Source organism: Anopheles nili, chromosome 3, assembly GCF_943737925.1.
Source record: "Anopheles nili chromosome 3, idAnoNiliSN_F5_01, whole genome shotgun sequence".
Taxonomy (NCBI): Eukaryota; Metazoa; Arthropoda; class Insecta; order Diptera; family Culicidae; genus Anopheles; species Anopheles nili.
In genome coordinates, this window is record NC_071292.1 from 55,909,480 (window position 1) to 55,932,449 (window position 22,970).

The 22,970-nt window shown below is 48.2% G+C and overlaps 1 protein-coding gene across 1 annotated transcript in view; it reads left to right on the top strand.

Moving 5' to 3' along the window:
* LOC128725714 (cyclic nucleotide-gated cation channel alpha-3) overlaps positions 1-22,970 on the top strand; it is a 45,754-nt gene that overhangs the window by 21,444 nt on the left and 1,340 nt on the right. Inside the window, exons 5-8 of the mRNA XM_053819480.1 lie at positions 13,515-13,666; positions 13,748-13,889; positions 14,704-14,853; positions 20,489-20,656. Of these exons, the coding sequence (XP_053675455.1) occupies positions 13,515-13,666; positions 13,748-13,889; positions 14,704-14,853; positions 20,489-20,656 (612 nt within the window). The remainder of the gene's footprint in view (positions 1-13,514; positions 13,667-13,747; positions 13,890-14,703; positions 14,854-20,488; positions 20,657-22,970) is intronic.

Sequence of the window (22,970 nt, forward strand, 5' to 3'; positions counted from 1 at the left end):
AGCTTTGGAGCAAAATTATGACCTCAAATCGGCACAGGACGGCGCCGGTAAGCGGTAAAACCTAGCCGCCGGAATACGTCAGTTCAATCTCGAGAACCTTCGCCCATTAAATGGTGCCTTTTTTACGCCTGCTCTGTCCTAATGCAGCACATTCTTGCGAGAGGCGCTTCCACATAAACGATAAGCCCGCCATTGGACTGTGACTGCGGTGGAATTGTAAAATCCCTCCCTATCCCAAGGAGTCTATTAAATTTCAGCACGTAAACGTCGAACGACGCATCCTGAATGCTCGTAGGGGAATCGCACTGAGGCCTGGCGATGGTTGTGGACTCGGAATGGGTATGAACAAATTACCAGGACATGCCCATAACATCGGGGACATTCTTCGGCGGTAGATTCCCGTCACTCGTCTCGGTGTTTTGCTCCCGGGGCAAATCCTTAACCTCATTCCTGAGGAATCCACCTTTTTGTGAGCTTCTCGCCGGCTACCAGGACGACCGGAGACGAGAATGCCCGTTTTACAGAGCCAGGCAACGAGGCGCACCTTGGGAGATCCTGTGCCCTGCCCGGTGCCCGAAACGTTGTTACCGAGCGTACAAATAAAATTGTTGTACAATCTTAATATTTTATGGATTTACATATTAGATTTGTGTATTTTCTTGATCTCTTGCTATCCCTTTTCACCGTGCCGTGCGCATTCGAGACGCCCCGTGGGCAGCGAACCATCCACGCGGAGCCTAGGATACGTCAGGGAAATGTTCCCCGGACCGGGATTTCTCAGAAATGGAAGCGCTCACTCCCAGGACGTCTACAAAAACGAATTTCCGGCCACGACACGGCGTGTATGTGCTTTCTTGCCACTCACAACGAACCGCTCGCAACACTATCGCCGAATCGAGCCCTTAGCGCGGTGGTGTGCTTTTTCCATGCGCCCTTCTAACTACCGCCTTACTCGAGATCGCTCACGCCCCGGCCCTGTCGATCCTTGTCAGCATCATCAAAACCGACCTCGGCGCCGTGATTGGCACGATGAGTGTTGATTTGGGTTCCGGTGGCGGGCCTGGCGGGCCTCACGGCTGCTCGTGAATCCCTGGTTGACGTGCGCTGAAGTGCTTATCGTCAGAAGATTCCGACGGCTCGCTTTCTCGCACGCGCGTACGAAAACACGTGGCGCTGGCGTATGGCTTGGGGTTTTGGTGCGGGCGGCTTTTTCGCTCGTTTTTCGAAGCAGCGAGCCTTGGGCTTTGGGGTAGTCGCTCAATCGGATATCGATATCGTGTGAAAGTGGGCTCCGTTCCTGGTGGAACGTTGTTTATCGATCCTCACGACAAAACCCGCCAACGAAGCACGCGTGCGTTTCGTTCGTTCGTTCGTTTGCTCGGTCGTCGAAGCATAAATTCGACTCTCAACCCCAAGGGGACAGAACGACGCCCGGGCAGGTGATAATACACATCGCATCTTCTGGCGGTTTCTGCAGGCGTGCGTGGGGAGCTTTTTTATGTTTTCTTCGACGTCTTCGTCATCGTCCAATCCCTCGAGCACACGGGCTTCCCCGTTGCTGCCAATGATGGGCGAATGGGATTGCCAATCTTGCCACCCAGCGAACAATGCAATTTTTGATTTTGATGACATTTGCGTGTGATTGAATTACCGTGCGGTGAAATTTTGTTGTGATAGGATATTTTGATATTGATTGCGGTAAACAAATCACGGGACCTTTTCTATCGCGCGCTACGGGTACCAGCGTCTCCCATCTGTGCCCTTTGCGCCATTGCGCAACAGCTTCCTGGTGAAGCGAGAAGTTCTGTGTGCTGTTTGTTTTGTTGCCGTTTCGCTTTTGGCTCTGTCTCGAGAACATCAAGTGAGAGTCCTTGCGAGCATCGGAATGGAGTGAGGCAATATTTTTTCGTTACCTTAGCCGAGGACGTCTTATGCACTCCTACGCGTAGATGGCTTCCCGTTAGACATGCTCCACTGATCGAATGAGCGCTTGGGAATGATTTATTCACCGGCGCAGTGGAAATGTCAATGGAATGATTTGTTGGAATGTATATACGTGCGAGTAAGTTTTTTTAGCCTTCTTGTAAGGAGGATTTTTTATGTGTTTGCTGACAGAACTCGTAGCATGAACGCAGTTGGTGCTGAGTTGTACATTGATGGGACATAATTTGTTCGATTGTTGGAATGTGATAGATTTGTGTTCGGAGGAATAGAAAGTAGAGAGCGACAAATGAAGGGACGATGGGAGTTTTCGTGAAATTTTACATTTCTGTGTATGCTTTTCCTCGGTAAAATAACCTTCAAATAGTTAGACTGATGCTATTACCTTTCAGTTTTCAAAGAATTTATACACATTGTGTTCATATTGTATCTAAATAGGAACGGTGTTGCGGCTCAGAACAAATGTGGATAAATTATTCAAAACGCACATTTTAATGCTCGTTTTCTGCGCTTCCGCCAACTGCCGCAGCGCTCTTGACACCGAATTAACGGTTTGTTTTTGCTCCCGTACAGCCTGATAACGTCTCCTAGGCTCCGATGACGTCGCCTGTTGTGTTCTTTCGGCGCCACAAACAATCTTGTTGACCTAGACAGGTGCAACGAGCATCAGGGTGAAAAGCTTACATGAAAAAAACACGAAAAGTGGAAGCTACACTCCGTAAGAACCGCAAAAGAACACCATGTCCGTCCTTAGGCCGGAACCGGCACCCGATTAGGTAACATTGTGTCGGCCCATTCTCTGCTACTCACCTCCTCCTGCAAGGCGTTCTTTGCGTTCGCCCTATTTTGCGGACGCCCACTCGCAACACGGTGCTGGAAAAACATGATGCCCGGACAAGCCGCCGCAACAATCCCTGCAAATCACATAAGAACATGAAGCGCATTACCTCGACGAGCGTGATCGGTATGAATTATTCAAACGCTCCCAGCCGCTCGGTGATTGTGCCCGAGTGTGTTCCGGGTTTGGCGTGGCTTGGTGTTGGCTTCCGCACGCAGCCCGGTTGCGATAATGTGCCGCTGGTGATACATTGAAAGCTGTCCACCGGAAACCGTCCCGAATGAGCCGGGATGGCATTAGTCCGAGCAGATGTTGCGGTTCCCTTGCTCAGCTGCTTCCATTCCGTCACTTTTTTTGTGCCCCCTTCCGGAAGGCATTTACTGGCGCAGGTGCGAGTGAGAGCAATTGGATATTTCACTTTTATTACCGCGCTTTTTTTCTAGTCTTCCCTTGATCATCTGAAGCGGTTTTTTATGCCGTGCTTCAAAATCAGCTACAATCCCTTGAAACCAGTTCATTTGGATGTGTCGAGCGATGCGGCCGTTTCCATGCAATTACTACGTTTCGGCAATAGGTAAAATATGCTAAGCTCCAGTAAATTTGCATTCCAAATCTGCTCATGATTGCATGAGCCATGACTAAGCTGAATGGTTGACATTACGATTTTTATCGGAAGTCTTGGTGCAAAATTCAGAATGTTCCTAGACAAATTGAGCGCTCTATCTCTTTCACCTTGACTCTCTCATTTTCTGTCTTTCTCTCAATATCTATTTATATTGCTCACGTAATTCGCGCTGGTAAATGGGTTTACATTTAAATAAATTAACCAAACCACGCCAATGGTTCAACGATATCGTTTGATGCTAATCAATAACCATCCTGCGGCAGATATCCGAATGGCTGAAATGGTTCTCGGGTGCGCTACCGCGAACAACCCCAATCAAAGCCCCAAAAGTGAGCGAAAAACGCTCAGCAAAAATATAATATTATCACCGCCGCCGGGATCGCACCGAGGGAGGCAGCTGAATGGTTCGGTAACGGGAGAACTTGCCACGTGTCAAATAAGGCGTCGCTATGAAATCGAATGAACTACGGGGAGCCGTGGCACCGGGAGTCGTATCGGCGAAAAGCATGGCCGCAAAACATAATTTGACGAATACGTGATGATTTCTATCGTGCCGCCGTCACGGTATCCGGCCAGGCATATCGTTTTCCCGGCAAGGCGTGGAAGGATCTTTGCGCCGCTGGGTGAAAAATCTCAGTCTCTGACTGTAAACCCAAATTCACCACGAGGCGCGAGAAGGCAAGGCTCAGGGAGCCCATAACGATGGAAACGTAGCACAATAATGATGTGATCGTGCTAGAGCTGTTAAATTGACAACATAATATATGTATGTACACACTCACCACGGTGGTCGGGCAAATCACCAACTACCACCAACGAAAAAACAGAAAAAAATGATGCTCACTTATGTGTTGCGTACGAGTAAGATGCCAGCACATCCCGCGGTCACCCGCAGCAGCCGGGCCGAGGTATTTTATTTCGTATATCACTTTTTGTCCAGAGCGCTTGTTTCCGTTCGAAGCACCCTCGAGGACATTTACAAGTCGGGTGGCGCTTTCGAGAATGTAACGGTGGAATTTTTCTCCGCAGATGTGTGATGCCGATTACAGCTGTCATTGTTTCGACCGGTCACGGAAAGGCCACAGGATAGAATGATATCCTGTCACTGGCCGCACCCTCTCGTCGACGAGTGTGTCGTTGAATCGGCTCCATATCGGAGGAATTAAAGCCAAGCGAAGCTGGAGCGAAACACAATGTTAACAGGCGCCATTGATGGGAACGGCCCGAGGGTGGTGCCGGCTTTGCCGCAATGAGCACCCGGAAGGTTCACTTCCGGAATGGGAAATGTTAAAAATGCGACAATGCAGAACGGAAGCAAAAACTGAAAGCAAGAAACAAATGTCACTTCAAACGAGCTCGCAAGCCATTCATTTTCTTGCTCTGTCCCCTAATCATTTATCATAAATGCCTTTTAGCGATGGAGGCGTATTCCCCCTCACTCCAACCCCCCCCCTCCCCGTACCCGGAGCGGGCGTGCCTTCTAGCTCTGTCTCTCTCTTCCCTTCTATTTTTGTTTCGCTCAATAGATCCTTCCCTGATTACGGCGTTTAGATGGGAAAACTTTTGCTGCCCACGCTTCCCTTGGTCGTGTTGAGAAGGCCAGCCGTGTGGTGAGGCGAAAAAGTTACAACACTGAAGCTCTACACGCGGAAACGATTTGCTCGGGCGGATCGGTGAGTTGTTCTGCGGTAGCGGGCGTATTTGTCCGGCGCGAAAATGTACGAAAACGGATTTGGTGAGGGTACTTTTGTTGTGGAAACTTTCGGTGCCCTTCACCACCAAAAAGTGCAGATCATGGCCCACGCTTTGCAGGAGCCTGATCTTTACACCGGAAGGGTATACGACCGCATGTTTGCCGTCGTGAAAGATTAGATAGACCAGCGTCTGCAGGGCGTATCTGTTCAGTGATCAATGTTTGACTTACAAATGTATTTAGCGGCCTACTGAGCGCTAGTTGAAAGGCGTTTAGATAGTCAGCCTGATCTAAACACAATGTAAACTTGTCGCTCTATTGTTGGCGTTTTGCATTAGCTTTTGTTTGAGCGAAGCAAACAAATTCCCAAAGTCGGTCTCACTACAGATCATGCATTGTGGCAATGGGCATGCCTACGCTTCGAATAATCTTCAAATGAACTCTTTCATATATACTTCTGGAGTATTCCCCTCAAATCAACTCGGCGTCGGGTGAGAAATTTCTTCTCCGTGACATCAAACGGTGCGTCGGAATGAAAAATACTGCACAGCCTAAGTGAAAAATGTTTTGTTATGTTACCGACCGCGTCAAGTGATTCAGGGGTTTGTGAAGGATGACTGAAGGTGACTGACATAACATGACTTTGCAATATGACCGATCTATCTCTAAGATTCACACAGTGACTAATGATGGCAGGGAGTGAAACCACCGACAAGCTCTACGAGTTCTCGATACTATGCGTCAGTTTCGGTAGGGTACTCGAGCCTCTTTTTTGATGCTGTTGTTGTTGTTGTTGTAAATGCTGAATCATCATCATAGGAAGGAGATATAACCTAAAAACGGCAAACAAGAAAGCGGCCCCTGCCTCCAGAATCTCGATTTTTTGCCGTAAAATGTCACTTCTAGCCATAGTGACATCGTGACCGACCGAAAAAGGGGCGAGACATTGAACGGAGGAAAGGCTTATTCGAGCCACTGTTGCGTCTCCATTGTGTGTCAGTCATGCCGGGCAGGAATTTCGTGCGTCTAATAGTATTTTTATGCTACCCTGGGGGATGTAGGGCCATTCAACTCCAAGGACAAGATCGGGAATGCTTGCTTTCAATAGGCCAAAAACGTGAAGTTTAAAATGTTATAGATACAATGTTGTCTCCCAGCCTTTAAAAGTGTAAAAAAATCAGAAATGCATTTTGAAGGAAACGGTTGGTACTTTACTTAACAATGATGGAGACAACTTCGAGCAAGGAATCTGGATTATGAAACCCATCATAATACACTTTAGACAGTGCGATTCGAATAATTCTATAGTACATTTCATAAAATTTTTTTTAAATAGTCTGTCAAAAATTACACTGGCTTAGGAAATTTGATACGATGGAGACGCCTGGTACTTCACTCAAAAAACTCCCGTGAATATTTCATACAAGCTATCTTCTCAAAAACGTTGTACAAACTACTCGCAGCTTACACCATATATAGTTCTATTAAAGCAAATTGAATCAGTTATTTTTTCTCGCATAGTTTTCCTCCTTTCCATCTTTCGGATACTTTTTCTACTATGACCTTGTCGACGGTGGAACATTGTCTCACACTGCTTACTTCGTTATCACACCTCGAATGCATTTCGACACCAACGGTGTCACCGGGGGCTTGGCCCACAAAACGGAACATAGAATAACAACCTAACGAGTTTCCGTTTCCTGCGCCCTACGTCGGCACCACAACCATCAGTATCCGTTGTGGGGCCAACCGGCCCGGGGTCGGATGTTTGGTTTCCGTCCGCTGCCACGACGTGACACAGGCGGAACGTGAGAAGGCCTCTCCAAATAGCTCTACCGACTAACGGCACCGTAGGCAACGTTACGTTACACCGATGCCGGTACAGTCCTTCTTCCAGACGGTTTGATTGGATCCCGCGTGGGTTGGCGCGTCATTTACAAGTGGCTACACATTCAGTAGTGTAGCAAGCGCCTGGCTATTTAGTAGCTGTGGCACGGCTTAGCCAGCTAACCTCCAACCTGCATGAAAACCTAAGGCAAGAAATCATCGCAAAACGCTCGCGAATGATGAGGAAATATTCTCCCAGTCCCATCGGTGTCGGCTGATGATGATGATGTGACGAAAAGTGCCGCAAGAAGAGGGCTCTGACAATATTTCAACTTTTCATCTTCTCTTTCTCGCTTCCGGCGAGTGAACAGATGGAAACGTGAGGCTTGTATAGTCGTTAGCCAAGCTCGGAGGCCTCCCAAGAAGTCTCGCCGTGAGGACGAAACATAACTACACCTCGAACAAGAAGCGGAAGCGGATGCGGTGAAGTAACAAACAGTAGGAAGTGTTGCACACGTTGGTGAGGCTCTGGAAAAGGGGCATAAAAGAAATAAATAAACCCACCCTGAAGGAAAAATTAAAGCACTCCAGCCCAGCGGGACTGGGGAGGTAGCAAGGCTATGCTGGAGAATCAGGACATCGGGCAAAACGATGACTTCACGAGCCCAGTACACCGACGCTCGGTGTGTGAAGAACACATCCTCCGATGCTTCAGTTTCGAGTCTGCTTGTTTTCAACGCTGGTGGTTTTGCCCTCGGCGGCTCAAGAAAAAGGCGCTGTTTGCGAGGATACAGACGTGGACGACCTCGTAGCGAGGGAGAAGAAATTATTCGCGCTGTACCGCTTTCCAGGAACAACCACCCGCGTTGTAGTGGTGTGAGTCTTGAGTGACGAGTTGGTGCCTTTATGTAGGCCCAAACGCGCCTGCCACCAGGGCATGAAGGCATTTGTTTGTGTTTAAAAAGCAAACTTTCGGAATGACACCGACTCAACACCCGGGTTGTTGAATTATTATTAAAATGTTAACACCTTCGCAAGTTTCTGGTGGTGTTTTGGGAGTAAGGTGTTGAAGGAAAAATTTCTTCACAACATAAGATAGCAGTGGCTTTATGTTGCTTTATGAGTGCATTCTGTTTTGCCTTTGTTTAATTAACTACAATAAATTTTCTATTTTTTGTGTGCTTCGTAATTTTAAAGTTTTTTTTAGTAGAATTCAAAAAATGCAAGCGAGTTAATTCACTAAGTTTACTTTTGCTCACCAAACTTCATAGACAATTTGGTATATAATCTTACAAGCACAATCAATTACAAATGCTGTGCTCCATTTTATCTACAATAAGCATCCTTTACTATTGTTCCACGATCCAACTGGTCCAAATCTAATTTTGAGCCGAGTTTGAGCTCCTTTGATTTACATTTTATGAACTCCATTATTCATTGGTGGAACAGTTCATCGATAGCACTGAATGTTTTGAATAGCATAACGAATCAATGTCGAGCGGACAAGTGTACGGCAGCGACGACGATGTAATTTTCATTTCTTTCCGCTCGACAAACAACTCCGCTCGAAATATGACCACACCGTGCTACTGCGAAGGGATAAAAAATAGAACCAGCATACCTTTTTTTCTTCACCCTATGAAAGCATGAAGAATGCGCTCTCTTTTCCGACTGAATCCGCTATCGGCAGAAATAGGTTCCCCCCAGCCGATGCTTATCAACTCGCGAGAAAGAGCAAAAATCTGCGCCACATTTTCATCTCCATCATTTCCAGCTTTCAGGGCCCAAGTACGGTCCCCAGGTTTGCTTGGTGAAAAACGGCATAACTGAAACATAAACAAAAGCGAGGAGTTAAGAAATTCGGAAATGTCGATATTGAACGGCCGCACTGGGTCGTGGTTGGGTGGGTCCATGACGAGGCAGGATGTAAGCGCAAGGAATGAAGAAAGGAAAAGCTCATGAAACAGCATTGCCAGAAGAAGAAAAAAAAACGACGTTGATCGTCCCGCTGTAGTGCGGTGTCGTTTCCAGTGATGCCCGATAGCTTTTTAGCCCGATAGCCCTTCATACGATTTTCCCGCTGCCTCGGCCTCGTTTCGCATTCATCTCGCCTCATTGGTTTCGAGCCGAGCATGTGTGTGAGAGAAAGAGAGCGAGTGATACAGTGCGAGAGAGAAGAAGAGACATAAATAGCAGGCGTGTGCGAAAGCGACAAACGTCAGGGGTGATCCTTCTTTGAAGAACGACGGTGGCACCGGGCTTGGAAAAACTCAATTCTCCGAAACTTTTCCGGTTGCGCCTTTTACGCTTTTTCTTTTTTGCTCGCCTGGATTTCCCTGTACCGGGATGGCCGGGATGTGGGCTATTTTTAGACTGCCTGTGGAAAACTCATTGCCTCGCAGCACTACCACGCACCGCCCTACCCGGACTCGTGGCACGGTTTATCGACCGTTTCGATGCGGCACTGAATCTATTTTTAGCATCGCACCGCAAAGGCTGGCTACGTACGCGCTGGTGTGTGTCTCGTGTGTGTGTGTACGTGCGCTTTCCCTGGCAGAGGTCGCACATGAGGCCTCCGTCGTCCTTCATCCCTTTTAGGAGCAAACACCACAGCGGCAGAGTGAGCGGGACGAGACGGGCTTTGTTTATGTGCGTCCGCGTATGTGGGCAAGCCGGAGGAGCGCGCAGGATATGTACTGCCGAGTCCGAAAGTAGGTTATGTACACGCCGCAGTAGTAGAATCAGCAGTAGCAGTGGCGGCTCCAGAAAACAAAGTGCAAACGGGTGATCCTATTGCCAGCCGGACAAGGAACAGGTGGGACAGATAGTCCCGCACGGGGGTTAAGCACAAACAATGGCAGGCAATGGAGAAAAGGGGGGCTAGCTTGCCACCTGGAGTAGAAGCTCGAGCCTTTCCTCCATACTCGGCAAATACTACCAGGCACAAGGGCAAAGCTGAAAGGCTCGTAAGGATGCTTTTCTACCAGCTGGTTCGCAGTTCGATGGTTCGAGGTGAAACGCCTAACCACTACAGCTACTGGTTGCTGGCGGGTGAGATCCTTGCGTGAACCGCTCCACCAACACTACCAAACCGCTGCCGAAGGTGTGCCTGCGAGTGAGCACTCTGTTGCATTTTCACCTGGCCCCGGTCGACGGTGAGCCGCATTTAGCACGAACACGAACGACGTCATCGGACGCGTCCTTGGCTGCCGGGACGAGCCTCCGCGTACGCATGGGATGCGCTTTCGCCGCAATTTCCCGTACGCCTATCCGCGGTAGCGGTGGAAACAAAAGCCCTCTGCACGCCATTGAGCGCTCTGTCAGGCGCACGGTGCGCGGTTTGAACCACGAGCGATAATCGCAAAACCGGTACACCCTCCATCCTGTGGTGGGCTCCCGTGTTTATTCCGAACGGGCGAATTTTTTCGCCCGTTTCACTTCGGTGTTGTTTTGAGTCCGCGTCGTCGTTCTCGTCCTGTGGCCGAGTGCTCGTGCTGACGTCATAGCTCGTCGGGCTCGGGGGCTGGTTCGGATGGGTTTGTTTGTGGTAGAAAAGGTGGAAAAGTTTTGGCTTAGATTAAATCTTCACCCGGTCCTGCGATGGTTTGCCCAGCGTTTAAGGATATCGCATTGGGCGTTTGCCTAACCTGTGGTAAATTTATGCAAACGAAGCAAAAATATGGAATTCAATCAAGATGTGTACAAGCGGTAAAGATGAGGGTTTGAACCCATCTAATATTGCCATGGGTATTGACGAGGTGAGGCGAGATTGGGAAGACTCTTGCCATATTTTACGGGTCATTGGTTTCATTGATTCGGAGATCTGAATGATTTCGTTACATGGTTCCAATGATTCTTCTTCAACTCGTTTAGATTTGCTAAAACAAGGAGACGTCACTCTACATGGGCGCAATAACACAAATGCAATAAACTTCATTTCTCGGCAACATCAGCTTGCTTTGATAAAGTGTGAAAATGCTCGCTGGCAAGAGAAACAATGGCTTTTCCACTACCATTTTTAGTTGATTTTCCACGTAGAAACGCAGCGACCGGATGCGCAGAATACACAGGATGTGCACCGAGCTGACCTTTTCCTGGACTTCCCCCCTCATAGCGTCACCATTCTTGTCCCATATCGCGTGCTCCGTGATCGGTTGGGTAAACTCCTGGCTGTAAATTTCTATTTGCACCACCAGGGGACACACTCGGGGTCCAAGCCGAGTGACGTCAGTTTGCGTTACGCTGTTGCTTTCGCCATTGTTGACACTTTTTGCTACGCTCCCTCTTGCTTTCGTTGTTCACGCTGCGTTTCGGGCACAGTTGCACGGCACAGCGAGGACGGAGCGAATTATCGACTCGTGACAAATAAGCGAACGGCAAACACGGCCAGGTTCGTGATGGGGACGCATAAAAATGGGCCCTCGCGTTGGTGGGAGGGATCGAGTAGGGTGGGCTTAAAACAAAGTTTGACACATTTGTCACGCCTATCCGTCAGCGGCAATTACGCGCACCGAAGTGAGGTGAGGAATTATTGTTTGTTTTTTGCCAGGATTTTTCCCTGCCACGGGGCTACGAAGCACGAGAACGGATGAGGTACGTCCGGGCAGGGAGCAAAAAAGGACATCGCACCTCACAGCATCAGGCCAGACCAGTGAAAGGCGGGCATGGTTCGATGGTGGGCCGATTTCGTTTCATAAATCATCAAAATGAACATAATCGGAAAAAAGGGGCAAAAAATATGGCCCCCGGGGAGATGAAAAAGTGACTAACGTAGCACGTGTTTTTAACTGCGCGCAAAACTGGTCGATCGTTCGCCGTCACGCCATTTGGTTGGGGCCGATTTTCACCAGATTTCCCCCAGCGCTCAGGCCACAACCCATTTCCCTTGCTCATCGGGGATCAAGTGGAAGATAATTAGAGAGCGAACGTGTACGTAGTACACCGTGGTTGGGGAAGGAAAAAAACGGGCCGCTTTGATTTATCATGAGTTATCCATACATCTGCGGTACGGTGCAATGACGTTACGGTACCGTGGTGTGAGTGCGGGTTTGTGTGTGTGTTTGGGGACCGTTAATTGGCGTTCGGTGAAAGCGAGACCACGAGACCTGACCGAGGCAAATGAACCGAGCACGCCGAGGTTATTTGTCACTGGGGCGACCTACATCCCGATGTGAGGAAGGACCACGAATCGATTAATTCACACCACTGCACAAGGCATCGACACCGACACCGCTGCTCTGTGGTGTCGTTTTTCCGAGGCCTTTGTATGCGCGTGTTTTTGTTTGAGCACGGGAAGGACATTGTAGAGGATGGAGTGTTTTTATTCTTTTCAGTGATAACTCAAATGAATGCGCCACTTCGCCTATCAAAGTGTTCCAAGAAACAACCACTGTGCTATTATTAGCTCCGAACGATCTCGCCACGCGAAGGATTAGTCAAGATTATACACTTTCACACTCCACACACCAAGCGATCGATTTCTAGGAAGCTCAAGGAGTTGTTTGCAAAGCATCCCTTTTCATGTGGCACTTGGTGCTACCTCGAAAAGAAGGACACACTATCCACCAGCAGGCTAATCTTCTTCTGGTGCTCCACCATATGGCAGCGATTCGTACACAGTTTTATCGACATCGGCACAATCTCACCCCTGATGCTGATGGATCGCAAGCCGCGAGAACTTTGTTGCATCCACTCGCCAACCCCCCGGTTCAATCGATGGCCTGGACGGCATCCAAAGGCACCCCGGAAGAACTGAACCGAAGTTCCTGCTTGCAGGGAGAATGATTGCACCATTATGTGCACCTCAACCATGCGCTCGGCTACCCGATCGACGTTGCACCGAGGGCCCCCGGAGCAAGCATAATAAAAGATAAGTGTCATAAAGTCTTCTTAATGTCGGACAACTTAACCCCCGCCCGGAGTGCGGATCTCGGCTGGCTCGGCTGGCTCGGCTGCCCGGAAACCGGCTGCTTTTGCCGGCTTTGGCACGGTCCCGGTCCCAGACAAGAAGCGATGCAATATTGTAAGGTAGCAAAGACATCGCCATAAAACGCCCGCCAGCCGGGAAGCGAGGGAAAACAATTGCTCGGCATTATCAACCGGAGCGTGCTGCATTAAAAGTGCAACAAAGAAGCGGCGCCATGTGCATGTGCTGGTGCCCGTGCTGCTGTCGGACGAGCTGTTGTCTGACGCCCGGTGCCCGGTGTGTTCGAACACGCGCAGGAAGCGCCCTCGCTCGAGGTCCCCTGAGTAATCGTTTTTAATCAAAGCACTCAGTAGTTCGGCTCCAGCGTCATGGCGTCATTGAAGCGACACCAGTCCGGCATCTCTGACCTCCCGGGGAGTCAAAAGCTTAACGCGTTTGATTAACTTCGTCCTCGGCGCGTCGTCCCGGGGACGGACCTGGATCCAAGGATCCTCTGATGCTGCGATGTTTGCTCTATTTATATCGGCCCATTGATCGCTCCATTTAGCCTGTTCTATATAGCCACCGCGCGGTGAATGGAGCCAGAAATACGCAAGAGCAGAAGGGACAAAATGGCGCACCCCACTCAAACTGATCCGACGCTATCGGTTTTTCTCTCCCACAGCCAAGCTGGACGGTGTCAAGACCTACATGCGGATGCGAAGAGTGCCCAATCATCTACAGGTGAAAGTCATAAAATGGTTTGATTACCTCTGGCTGACGCAAAAGTGCTCGGACGAGGAGCGGGCTGTATCATGTCTTCCTGATAAATTAAAGGTGAGCCAACGGTGGACTGTCGGAGGTTTCTTTTGCGTCATTCATCGCCCACTTTTCGTTTCGTTTTTTTCTCTTTTGCAGGCTGAGATAGCTATAAATGTTCATTTAGATACACTTAAGCGAGTAGAAATATTTCAAAATACCGAGGCGGGATTCCTGTGCGAGCTGGTGCTAAAACTTCGGCCGGTTCTATTCTCTCCCGGTGACTTCATCTGTCGCAAAGGTAAGCCCCACTATGCTACGAGGTTTTTCCCCGGTGGATTTCCGACATTCCCTCCAACATCCTCGTCGTACCGATCAACGACTCTAGACCACCGTAGAACGTGACTTGCACTCTTGCACGAGCTTCCGGAATAAACTACCGCGAAACTATCACGCCGCGACTGTCACCTTCCGACTTTCCGCGAGCGACCTTTTTCCCTAGCCTGTGGCAAAGAAAATTGTCTTTACCACAACCCCAACCCACCGCTATATTTACGGCGCACCAGTTCCGGCAGCTTGCGTAAACCCCCGGCGCAATTTTGTAAAGCGTATAGCTTTTGTCCCGACGCACCAGCAAAGCGTCCCCGGAGGGGATCGTGTTAAAGCCAGAGTCGACTCCGAACTATGCGCGGTTTTGAAGATGGAAGAACAATTAGATTTTTGTCGGCTACCGGTGTCCCGCCGAACGTGCGCATTTGGGATGCGGGTTTTGCGTAGAACCCCGCTGGGTATGGTGCAAGACAAGCGACAGATGTGCTGCAGCTCGAACCGGGCTGGAATGGAGCACATTCGGCACATCTAAGCTCCTACTCGCCTTACCAGAGCGCACTAATCTAGGACCCGACATTGGCTCACACCGCTGGCAGATAATAGTTTCAAAGTAAGCACGCCCGCATCACTGGAAAGGGCGGTTTACGTGTGCGTGTTTTCGTGCGCTTAAACAAGCTCCTGGAACCGCGCGAATCCTTTAACAGCTGCCAGTGGCCCCCGTCTCGAAAGCTTCGGTCTTACGCGGGCACATTATAGTTACGCGAATGCCCGTTTCTCGTCCACAGGAGAGGTCGGCAAGGAGATGTACATAGTGAACCGGGGGCGACTGCAGGTGGTGGCCGACAACGGCAAGACGGTGATGGCGTCGCTGAAGGCGGGCTCCTACTTCGGCGAGATCAGTATCCTCAACATGGGTACGGCAGGTAAAGCGCTCGGTAAATATGATAGCCAAGCAAAATACTGTTGTTATTGACGTTGTATCTTTTTCTCATTCATCGTTCGAACAAAACAAACAAAATGTCAATGAAAAGTTCCAAACCGAAAGCTAAAACTAGAGTCAAATTGCGAGAATATAAAGTGCGATAAACCGCTCTATTCGAATGTCGAAATTGTCGCTCCCGTTCGCTCGGGGTCAGCCTCGTTTGCAAAACATAATAATAGTAATAAAAATGCACTATAATGCACGCGGGGAGAGGGATGGTTTGTGTTTGTGCGCTCGGGCCACCTTCTCCTCCCAACGAACCACCTCCCGCAACTCGACCACCGACGTCGACGCAGTATCGAAAGCTAGAAAGTAAAAATCAAGCGAAAAACCGCACGAAACGCGATTGTTTGACGCGAGCGATATGCGAAATGCGAACGTCTCAGGACTCTCCTACTGCAATTTCCCAACGAACCACCGCAACGGCACACCGGCGAGGTCAAAGCTAGGAGACACTTTCTTTTTTACTACTAATCGTACCATTTGCTAATATTCAAAGTAGCTAGAAACAATCAAAAACTCTCCCGCCCCATGACCCTATTGACCCGAACCCCCGCTCATTCTCTCTGCGTAGCGTAACGTTACTGCCCTCTGCTGCCTGGGCTTTTGTGAGCCCGACACCAAACTAAACCCCAAGCTAACCCAGTATTCTAAACTCCAACTCGCTTACGATCCTTCCTCGCAGTTGGCCGAAAGACTCGAAGAAAGTTCGCGAAATTGTGCTTCGCCCCCGTTCGGGTGCTTTCGAACCGATCGTACTTTCTTCTTTTCTCCCACTTTCGACGTCATCGACGCCATTCTTAGCTTCACGGAAGCTCCATACTTCATGTTTGCATACATGTGCTCCATCGCTCTCTAACTCTCACTCTCTATCTATACTTCAAATCTATCTGTCTCTCTGTCTCTATTTTTCCCCATCTTGCTATCTCTGTACCTATCTCTGTGTAGATGTTAAAATGCCCCTGTGGCAGAGCATTCTTTCCACCCTTTTCATCCAACCCCCTCAGCTAGAACCGTAGAACACCCCACCCCCAAATCGATCTAACAACCAAGCCGTTAGTAGATGGTTCTGAACGGAACCGGCAAAAACGAATCATAAAAAAACAACAACAACAACCAGTAATCGCAGAGTTAGTCTGGAGCCTAGTTTGCGTACGTTTTGCAGTAACTCGTAGTCGAACCGTTTCCTCGATGTTTGATAGCCCGAAGATATCAGTAACTCGTAACCGTAGTGCATACCGAACATGAAACCAAATCATAATTGAGCATACCAAAATCAACAGAAACGAAAGTACCGAAATTTCAATCAATAACTATCGTTCAGTTGAAGCTTTGCTTGGCTATAATACCTTACCAAACATCAGTATATTATATATTTATTATCAGTATTATATGATCGTGTCGTGCACCATTCCCCTTTATTCGCCTCATCACTAGATAACGAGTCCCTTTTCGCACCCAGTTCAGTTGAATGTTCATTTTGCTCTCCCCATCTCTAGCTGACCATCCCGCGCTCGATCATTTTTGGTGTTTTTTTTTCTACTCTACCTTCCATGGATGGATTGTGTGCGTGTTTTTGTTTCTACATTATTTTGCTACCTTTTCCAACATTCCTTCTTTTAGTTCAAGCTACAGGATCGAAAGCATCCAGTTTCTTGAATCAAACTTCAGCGTACTTCTTTGTGTTTCGAAGCTTTTTGTCAAGCGTCTTGCTGCATTGGTGTGGATTGCATTTTGATTCGATTGGATGCGTAGCATTTGTCCAGAACGATCTCTCGATATGAATCTTTCCTTCCGCAATAGCATCGTACACTGTTTTACAGCACAACAATTTTCTTATGATATTTTATTTTAAATTTTTTGTTAGTCTTTACCTCCTTTCTTCTCACGTTTTTTTTTTCATTTCATTCTCCTCAACATAAAAAGACTGCGTGATACAAAATATCACTATGTACTCCATGCGAGCAATAAAATAATTCCTCAGAAGCTCGAAGCTGATCCTTAACAGCTCTAAGTCGGGCTCACCCTTTACCCCGAACAGCAACAGGGCTGGACTGCAATTTAAATCACAAATAAATCATGGCCCGCTCTCTCTTAGCCGGTACTTGTTGAGTCACCTTGGTGCGTGGTTTTGGCACCCGCAACCAGCAAACGGACATTAGCATTCAAATTCTAAATCGGCAGATTAATCAACTATAATCTAATGGAGGTTTCGACTAATCCCGATGGGCCTTTTTCCGCACACAAACAAACGTTGCCCTCTGCGTCTGCCCGGTGCGTTCTTGCGAAAAGCTTCCTGGAAAACCTCTTCCGGTACCAGACCGGAAGCTAGCGCCTTTTTGTTTCAAATGCAGCACTCCTCGCTCTCCATAAGCACCCTCATAACGGTTTCGCCTCAAACCTCACCGGTACACTTCTAATGCTCGTTACGATACATGCTCGAGTGAGTTTCGAAGCTTAGAAGAAAATTGCATATCTCACAGGGCGCACGAGTGCCAGTCAGATAGTAACCTGCCAGTGTGGTGTGTTGCAACGTCGAACGCTCACACACGCAGGGTATAAAAAGAACTGAAACCAAAATCCCTCCTTTGATCCGTATAAAGAAGCTTACCGTGCATGGGGCATGGTCGACTGCACCTCGGGAGTTGCATTGTCGAACCAAACCACAGGCAAATGTCGCCCGGGTCAGGTGTTATAGGCCAGAAATAAAGCAGCGTTAAGTAATTTTCCATAGCTGGTTCTCTGAAGGCACCTTACCGCCTTTTTATCCGTTCCATTGGAAGCGATAATTTTGTGGCTGCAAAACGGATGAACAGATTCGAATGCGGTTCTTTATTGATAGTGGAAAGCGCTCTTTAAAGTCTTCATGGGGGGTGTATGCATCTTAAGAGCTTTTCCAAACGGGTGTGCCATATTTTACTGAGCTTTACTTTTTGATACCAATCCTCGTGACAACGGTGCCTTCTTTGCACATGGGAGCCACCGAATTTTAATTACTTTTTTAGCGCCTCACATAATCCCACGTGGGCTCTTCATTACCGGGTTGGGGTTATCTTCATCGAATTTGTAGCGCCTCAGCATATTCGCGCTCACTATACGGTTCGCGAGCCCGTGTGTGTCTGTGGGGCGATGGGCGCCGGGAGTTTGCACCCAATTATGTCACTTGTTCGCACATCGGCCTCATCAACATGTAGTTTCCCGGGTGCCAGTGTGCGCCCTCGACGACACGCCCGACGACGGTAACGGCGGGCTCACATAATTGAACAATTCAATTCGTGCATCCATTCCACGGCGGAACGAGATGAATTTAATTAAACCATTGGCGGTTTTGCTGCGCCCACCAACGCCGCTCGGCGCGTGCCTTCGGGCACCCGTTGATTGAACCGCCGCAAGCGTTAGGTTTGCGAATGAAAGCGTAATCATTTAAAATTAAACCACCATTCAAGGCCCACGGGCACGTGGAGCCCCAGCGTAACAGCCGATCAGATCCGAGCCAGGTTTTCGCGAGAGCGCCTGAAAGGTAATCTTGGAACTCGAAGCGACCTTCTAACACGGCTTTAAAATGTTTATTAGAGGTAGTTTTTTGTTGCTCCATTTGCTTCCTTTGCTCCATGACGACGGCAGTGGCACATGGAAACCCTTTTTCGCTTAATGGCTGTTTAAGCGCCTCGAAACGTGCTCATCTCTAATTGATGCCAATCTGATTTCGATTTGTCGTTGCTAAATTATGAAGCCTGTTTGTGCTGGTTATAGCACTTAAAATGGGCCCGAGCATCAGCAAATTCTGACCGGTTTTGATGTGCGTACATTATGCTTCCCAAACTCTTTCGAAGGACCTTTTTCTCGGTGGTGTCCTTCCAGCAAGGTGGGTCGTTGGTTTTAAAAGTTCTTTAATTACAAAACTTCTTTTCCGCTTTCGATGGCGCCGATATCCAATGGGGATCGGATTTGTTAACGATCCATCCGACCACTGGAAATATCACCATCCCAATAAATATCTAATACCGCCTGAAACGGGACCAAAGTTCCACGTCATGCGTCGCTTCTGCCTAGATGAGCCACCCGTTGCACTTGCTTGGCTATCGGATTTTCGTTAAAATTGCTTAACGAGTCCCGGCGTTCTCTGCTGGTCCGTCCGTGAAGCGCATCTAAATTAGCATATTTTTAATCAATCCATGGTAATCCTCGTTCCTATGGCACGGTCCGCTGACGCTAATGGCGAGTGAGCTGGGTTTTACTAATGTGAACATAATTGCATTGGGCCACGGTGCACATCGATGCACTTTTATGCTGTCTCCTTCGGTGTACCCGAAGGATCGAGGAGTTTTATCTTAACGCGGGAAGTGTATACGCGATCAGAGACCCTGTTTAATCCTTGTTCTAAATTGGTTTGCTTGCTCTTGTTTTTTTTTCCTTTCTATTGTATTTTGTTTGATTTAGAAATAGATTATTTTATTATAAGTTTTAGTTGTCTTCCGTTAAAAAAAAAACTGCACAAAAACGAAGCTATGAATGTGTGTTTCATTAATTTATATCCTCAATCGGGACGCTTTCCGCCTCAAAAGGTGATGTTTCAGCTTTTCTCATTGGACCGTCTTTGATTAGCTTCTGTTCTTTTGTCGCTACCATTATCTGATCCCCCTCTTTGCTATTCTTTACTTACTCGGTGGTCAAATTTTGAGCCATTATTCCTTTTCCGTATATGTCGCATCCATAATTCGTCTATTTCTCTTTTTGTTTTGTTCTTATCAAACTAAAAGTTTCTTCTCCGTCTCATACCTGTTCTGTTTCATTATCTACTTCTTATCGTATTCCAATCTCTCTCTCGGTTCGTTTTGATCCTGTTCACATTTTGCCATTTAACTATGTCTCTCTATTTAGCCTCATTTCGAAGCCACATTCATACATTTATTCTAAGAAAAAAACCAGCCCCTCTTGTCCCATACATTTCCACTTTCCTCTCAGCAGCGCGCGTACATCTTCCTTAAACTAATCGGATTATTTTGTTTCTCTTCTCTTGCCCTGAAACCACTTGCACCGGCGACTCGGCACCGAACGAAAATGGCTCACTAACCTCCGACAAACCGCACGGCCCACTTTCGCTCCAACACTCGCACGCACATCCTCCCACACGCACACAACACACTCTCCAACACTCGTCCTCACGGCAATCAAATATTTAATCTTCGCAAAATGGCGATTCAAACGCACACACGACACCGAAAAACCGTTACGGAATTATCACCAATCTCCTGCCCGTTTGTGATCGAAATCCGGCTTCGTCTCCACCATCATCAATGGCTCCTTCACGACGCCAACGGACGCCAATCTTATCCTGCTCCTGGACAATCTTGCCACACATCCGTCCTCATTCCGCTTCCATCCCATCATCGCTCCACCATCATCCTTCCCGGGGCACCGAAAATGACCAATCCAACCGGGTCCCCAAAATTCGAATTCCTTCCTTTTTTTTTCTTTCGGTGGCGATGGTCCTTGCCATAAATAAAAAACCAATACACGCACACACCCACACTCACACCCATCCACGCAACCCCAACCCATTCACCCCCTACCCCCACTGGCTGCAGGAAACCGTCGTACAGCGAGCGTCCGCTCGGTCGGCTACAGCGATCTGTTCGTGCTGAGCAAAAAGGACATGTGGGACGTGCTGAAGGAGTACCCGGCGGCCCGCGTGCGGCTCGAGGCCATCGCCGTGAAGCGGCTCGAGAAGTACAAGAAGGCACCGCTAGAAAAAGGTAACGTACCGTGTACATTGGCAGCCGAAACTAGTAGCGTCTCGCTGTCTCAAGCTGTCGATGCGCGCCGGAGGACGCGATGCTCCATTAGAACTGCGCCGGATCTGACGCCCTTCTCACGCGCGAGCACGTGTATGCTTGTGTGTGGCCTCGATATCCTCTCGGCCCACGGACCATACATGTGGCCGCAGCCTGGAGCTAGGGATGGACCGGTGACGGTGCTTTTTATCCGTGATTTAGTAAGCTTGCAAAAATTGGCTTTTCTGTTTGTGTTGGCTTGCGGGCGCTTCGGGGGCTGCAACTGCGCTGATGCGATCGTCCTTTATGTTGCTGCGTTTGCTGCTTGCTTGAGTGTGGCGGATCCTTTTTGTTTGTTTGTTTCGGTTTTGTTTGGACAATCCGTCAGGACATGCTTGTGGGGTGCGCGGACGTAATGGCATCAGACACAATTAGGTTGCATGAAATCTAATCTCTGTTTTTCATTCAATTATCATTTGTAACTAGCCACGGTACCAGAACTTCTGAAGGGTCGATGTTGTTTTAGGGAATCACTATGCCAATGGCATTTCGATCCTGTTTTAGTTCCAATCTTTCTAATTATTTTGGTTCCTCTCTGATCACGTGTAATAGAAAACTTATCTATCTTTCCTTTGTGTTATTTTCCACTTCTCGTACCAAAACGTCTCTTGAGTCGTTTTGCCTATTCATCAGAAACATTCCTCTACCTTACTTTACTCGTCTTAATTCTATCAATATTGCAATATTTTATCTATTATTTATCTTTCACAAAGCATCTTTTAGCCTTTCAAAACCTATTAATGTTAAAGGTCAAGACCAAAATTTGCATTATGAAGCGGGCCTCCATGCAGGACTCGTTTACGTTGGCTTTGCTGCTTTTATGATTTCTGACATTTTTCTTAATGGTTGGCAGTAAAAAGAAGTATTCATTTAATGTTTCAATTCATTGACTGTTATTTGTACTTTTGAACAGCCATTTATTTGTTATCACAAATTCATTTCATAGATTTCATGCACAAATGAAAGTAAACTCCAAGGCTCCTTCTGAGACGCTCGTGTGTTTAAGATAACCCCGTATACTGTGGCGAGCTTTCCCATATCTGGTCGCTGATTATGCAACTGCCGCTGGTTTCCTTACTCGACAATTCGGCTGTGGCCAAATTGAAGGTACACCAAATTTCAATCAACGGCCTCGTACGGTGAGCTGTATAAGCTCGTCGACCGATCGCCACAACGTGCAAAATAGAATTACGTGCGTCCCAAACAATCGTATCGATCCTTCGCCTACCACCCAGTTCCGAAAGGACTCCGTTCTAGCTTTTGGCTTCCAGGCAAGCTCAGGCGTCTCGCATTAGCCCGGTGCGGGTGATTGCGATTGTTTCGGTCCTTGCAAGGACTCCAACGCGCCGGGACGTGCTCATGACATATTATGGTTTGCGTTCGGTTCTGGTTTGTGCCGCTGCACCGGCAGCTCGTTTGATGTCATTTGTTGGTGGCGCACTTGTCGTCGCCTGGCGCTGATGCTGGAGGTCCTTGCCGTGCTATCCATATTTCTTTCTTCTGTGTCGTCGAGATGGGGTGTCGGGTTAGAGCGAGCGCATTATCCCGTGCCCGGATGCTGGTTGTACTCGCCACAATAACCGAGCAACGGAAGAAAATGTCACCGGGCGTTGGCCACAATTCACTCTACAGAGAGAAAGAGATAGAGATAGAGTGAAAGAGCGTGGATGGAAACGAGATTAAATTTGCCACGTTCCCAGGAAGAACAAGAGCCTTTAGAAGACCAAGCCTGCCCCATCCGACCGACTCAACGCCAAACGTGTTTGTTTTCGTTGCACAAGCTTGCGGGCTGCTGTGAAGGACTTCTTTTTTTCCTTTTCCCGACACGTTAATCTTCTCGCCATTCTTTCCCGTACGATATCAAATTGAGACGGGTGATTTAAATTATGTTGCCAAGCGCGCTAACGTCCTCGTTTCATTAGCAGCTTCCAGCCCTAAGGCCCCGGCCAAGCGCATCGTGATCGTTTTATTTATTGTTCTTTACTTTGTGTCGCTTTTCCGTTTTCGCTTCTCTGTCGTAATTATATGCATCTTATCTACGGCTAGTTAGCGCTTCGTAGCACTTGAATTTTGCATGCAACATCGCGTACATGTGTCAGCGAAGTGCAGCAGTGCATCCCCAAAGGGCGGCCTTCCGGTGTGCCCTTTTTCGTACCTTTCGAACAACTACCCCAGGATTTTGCGACCCCTCAACGAAAGGGAAGCCCTTCGGCAAGCTGCACCTCCGGAAGTGGGC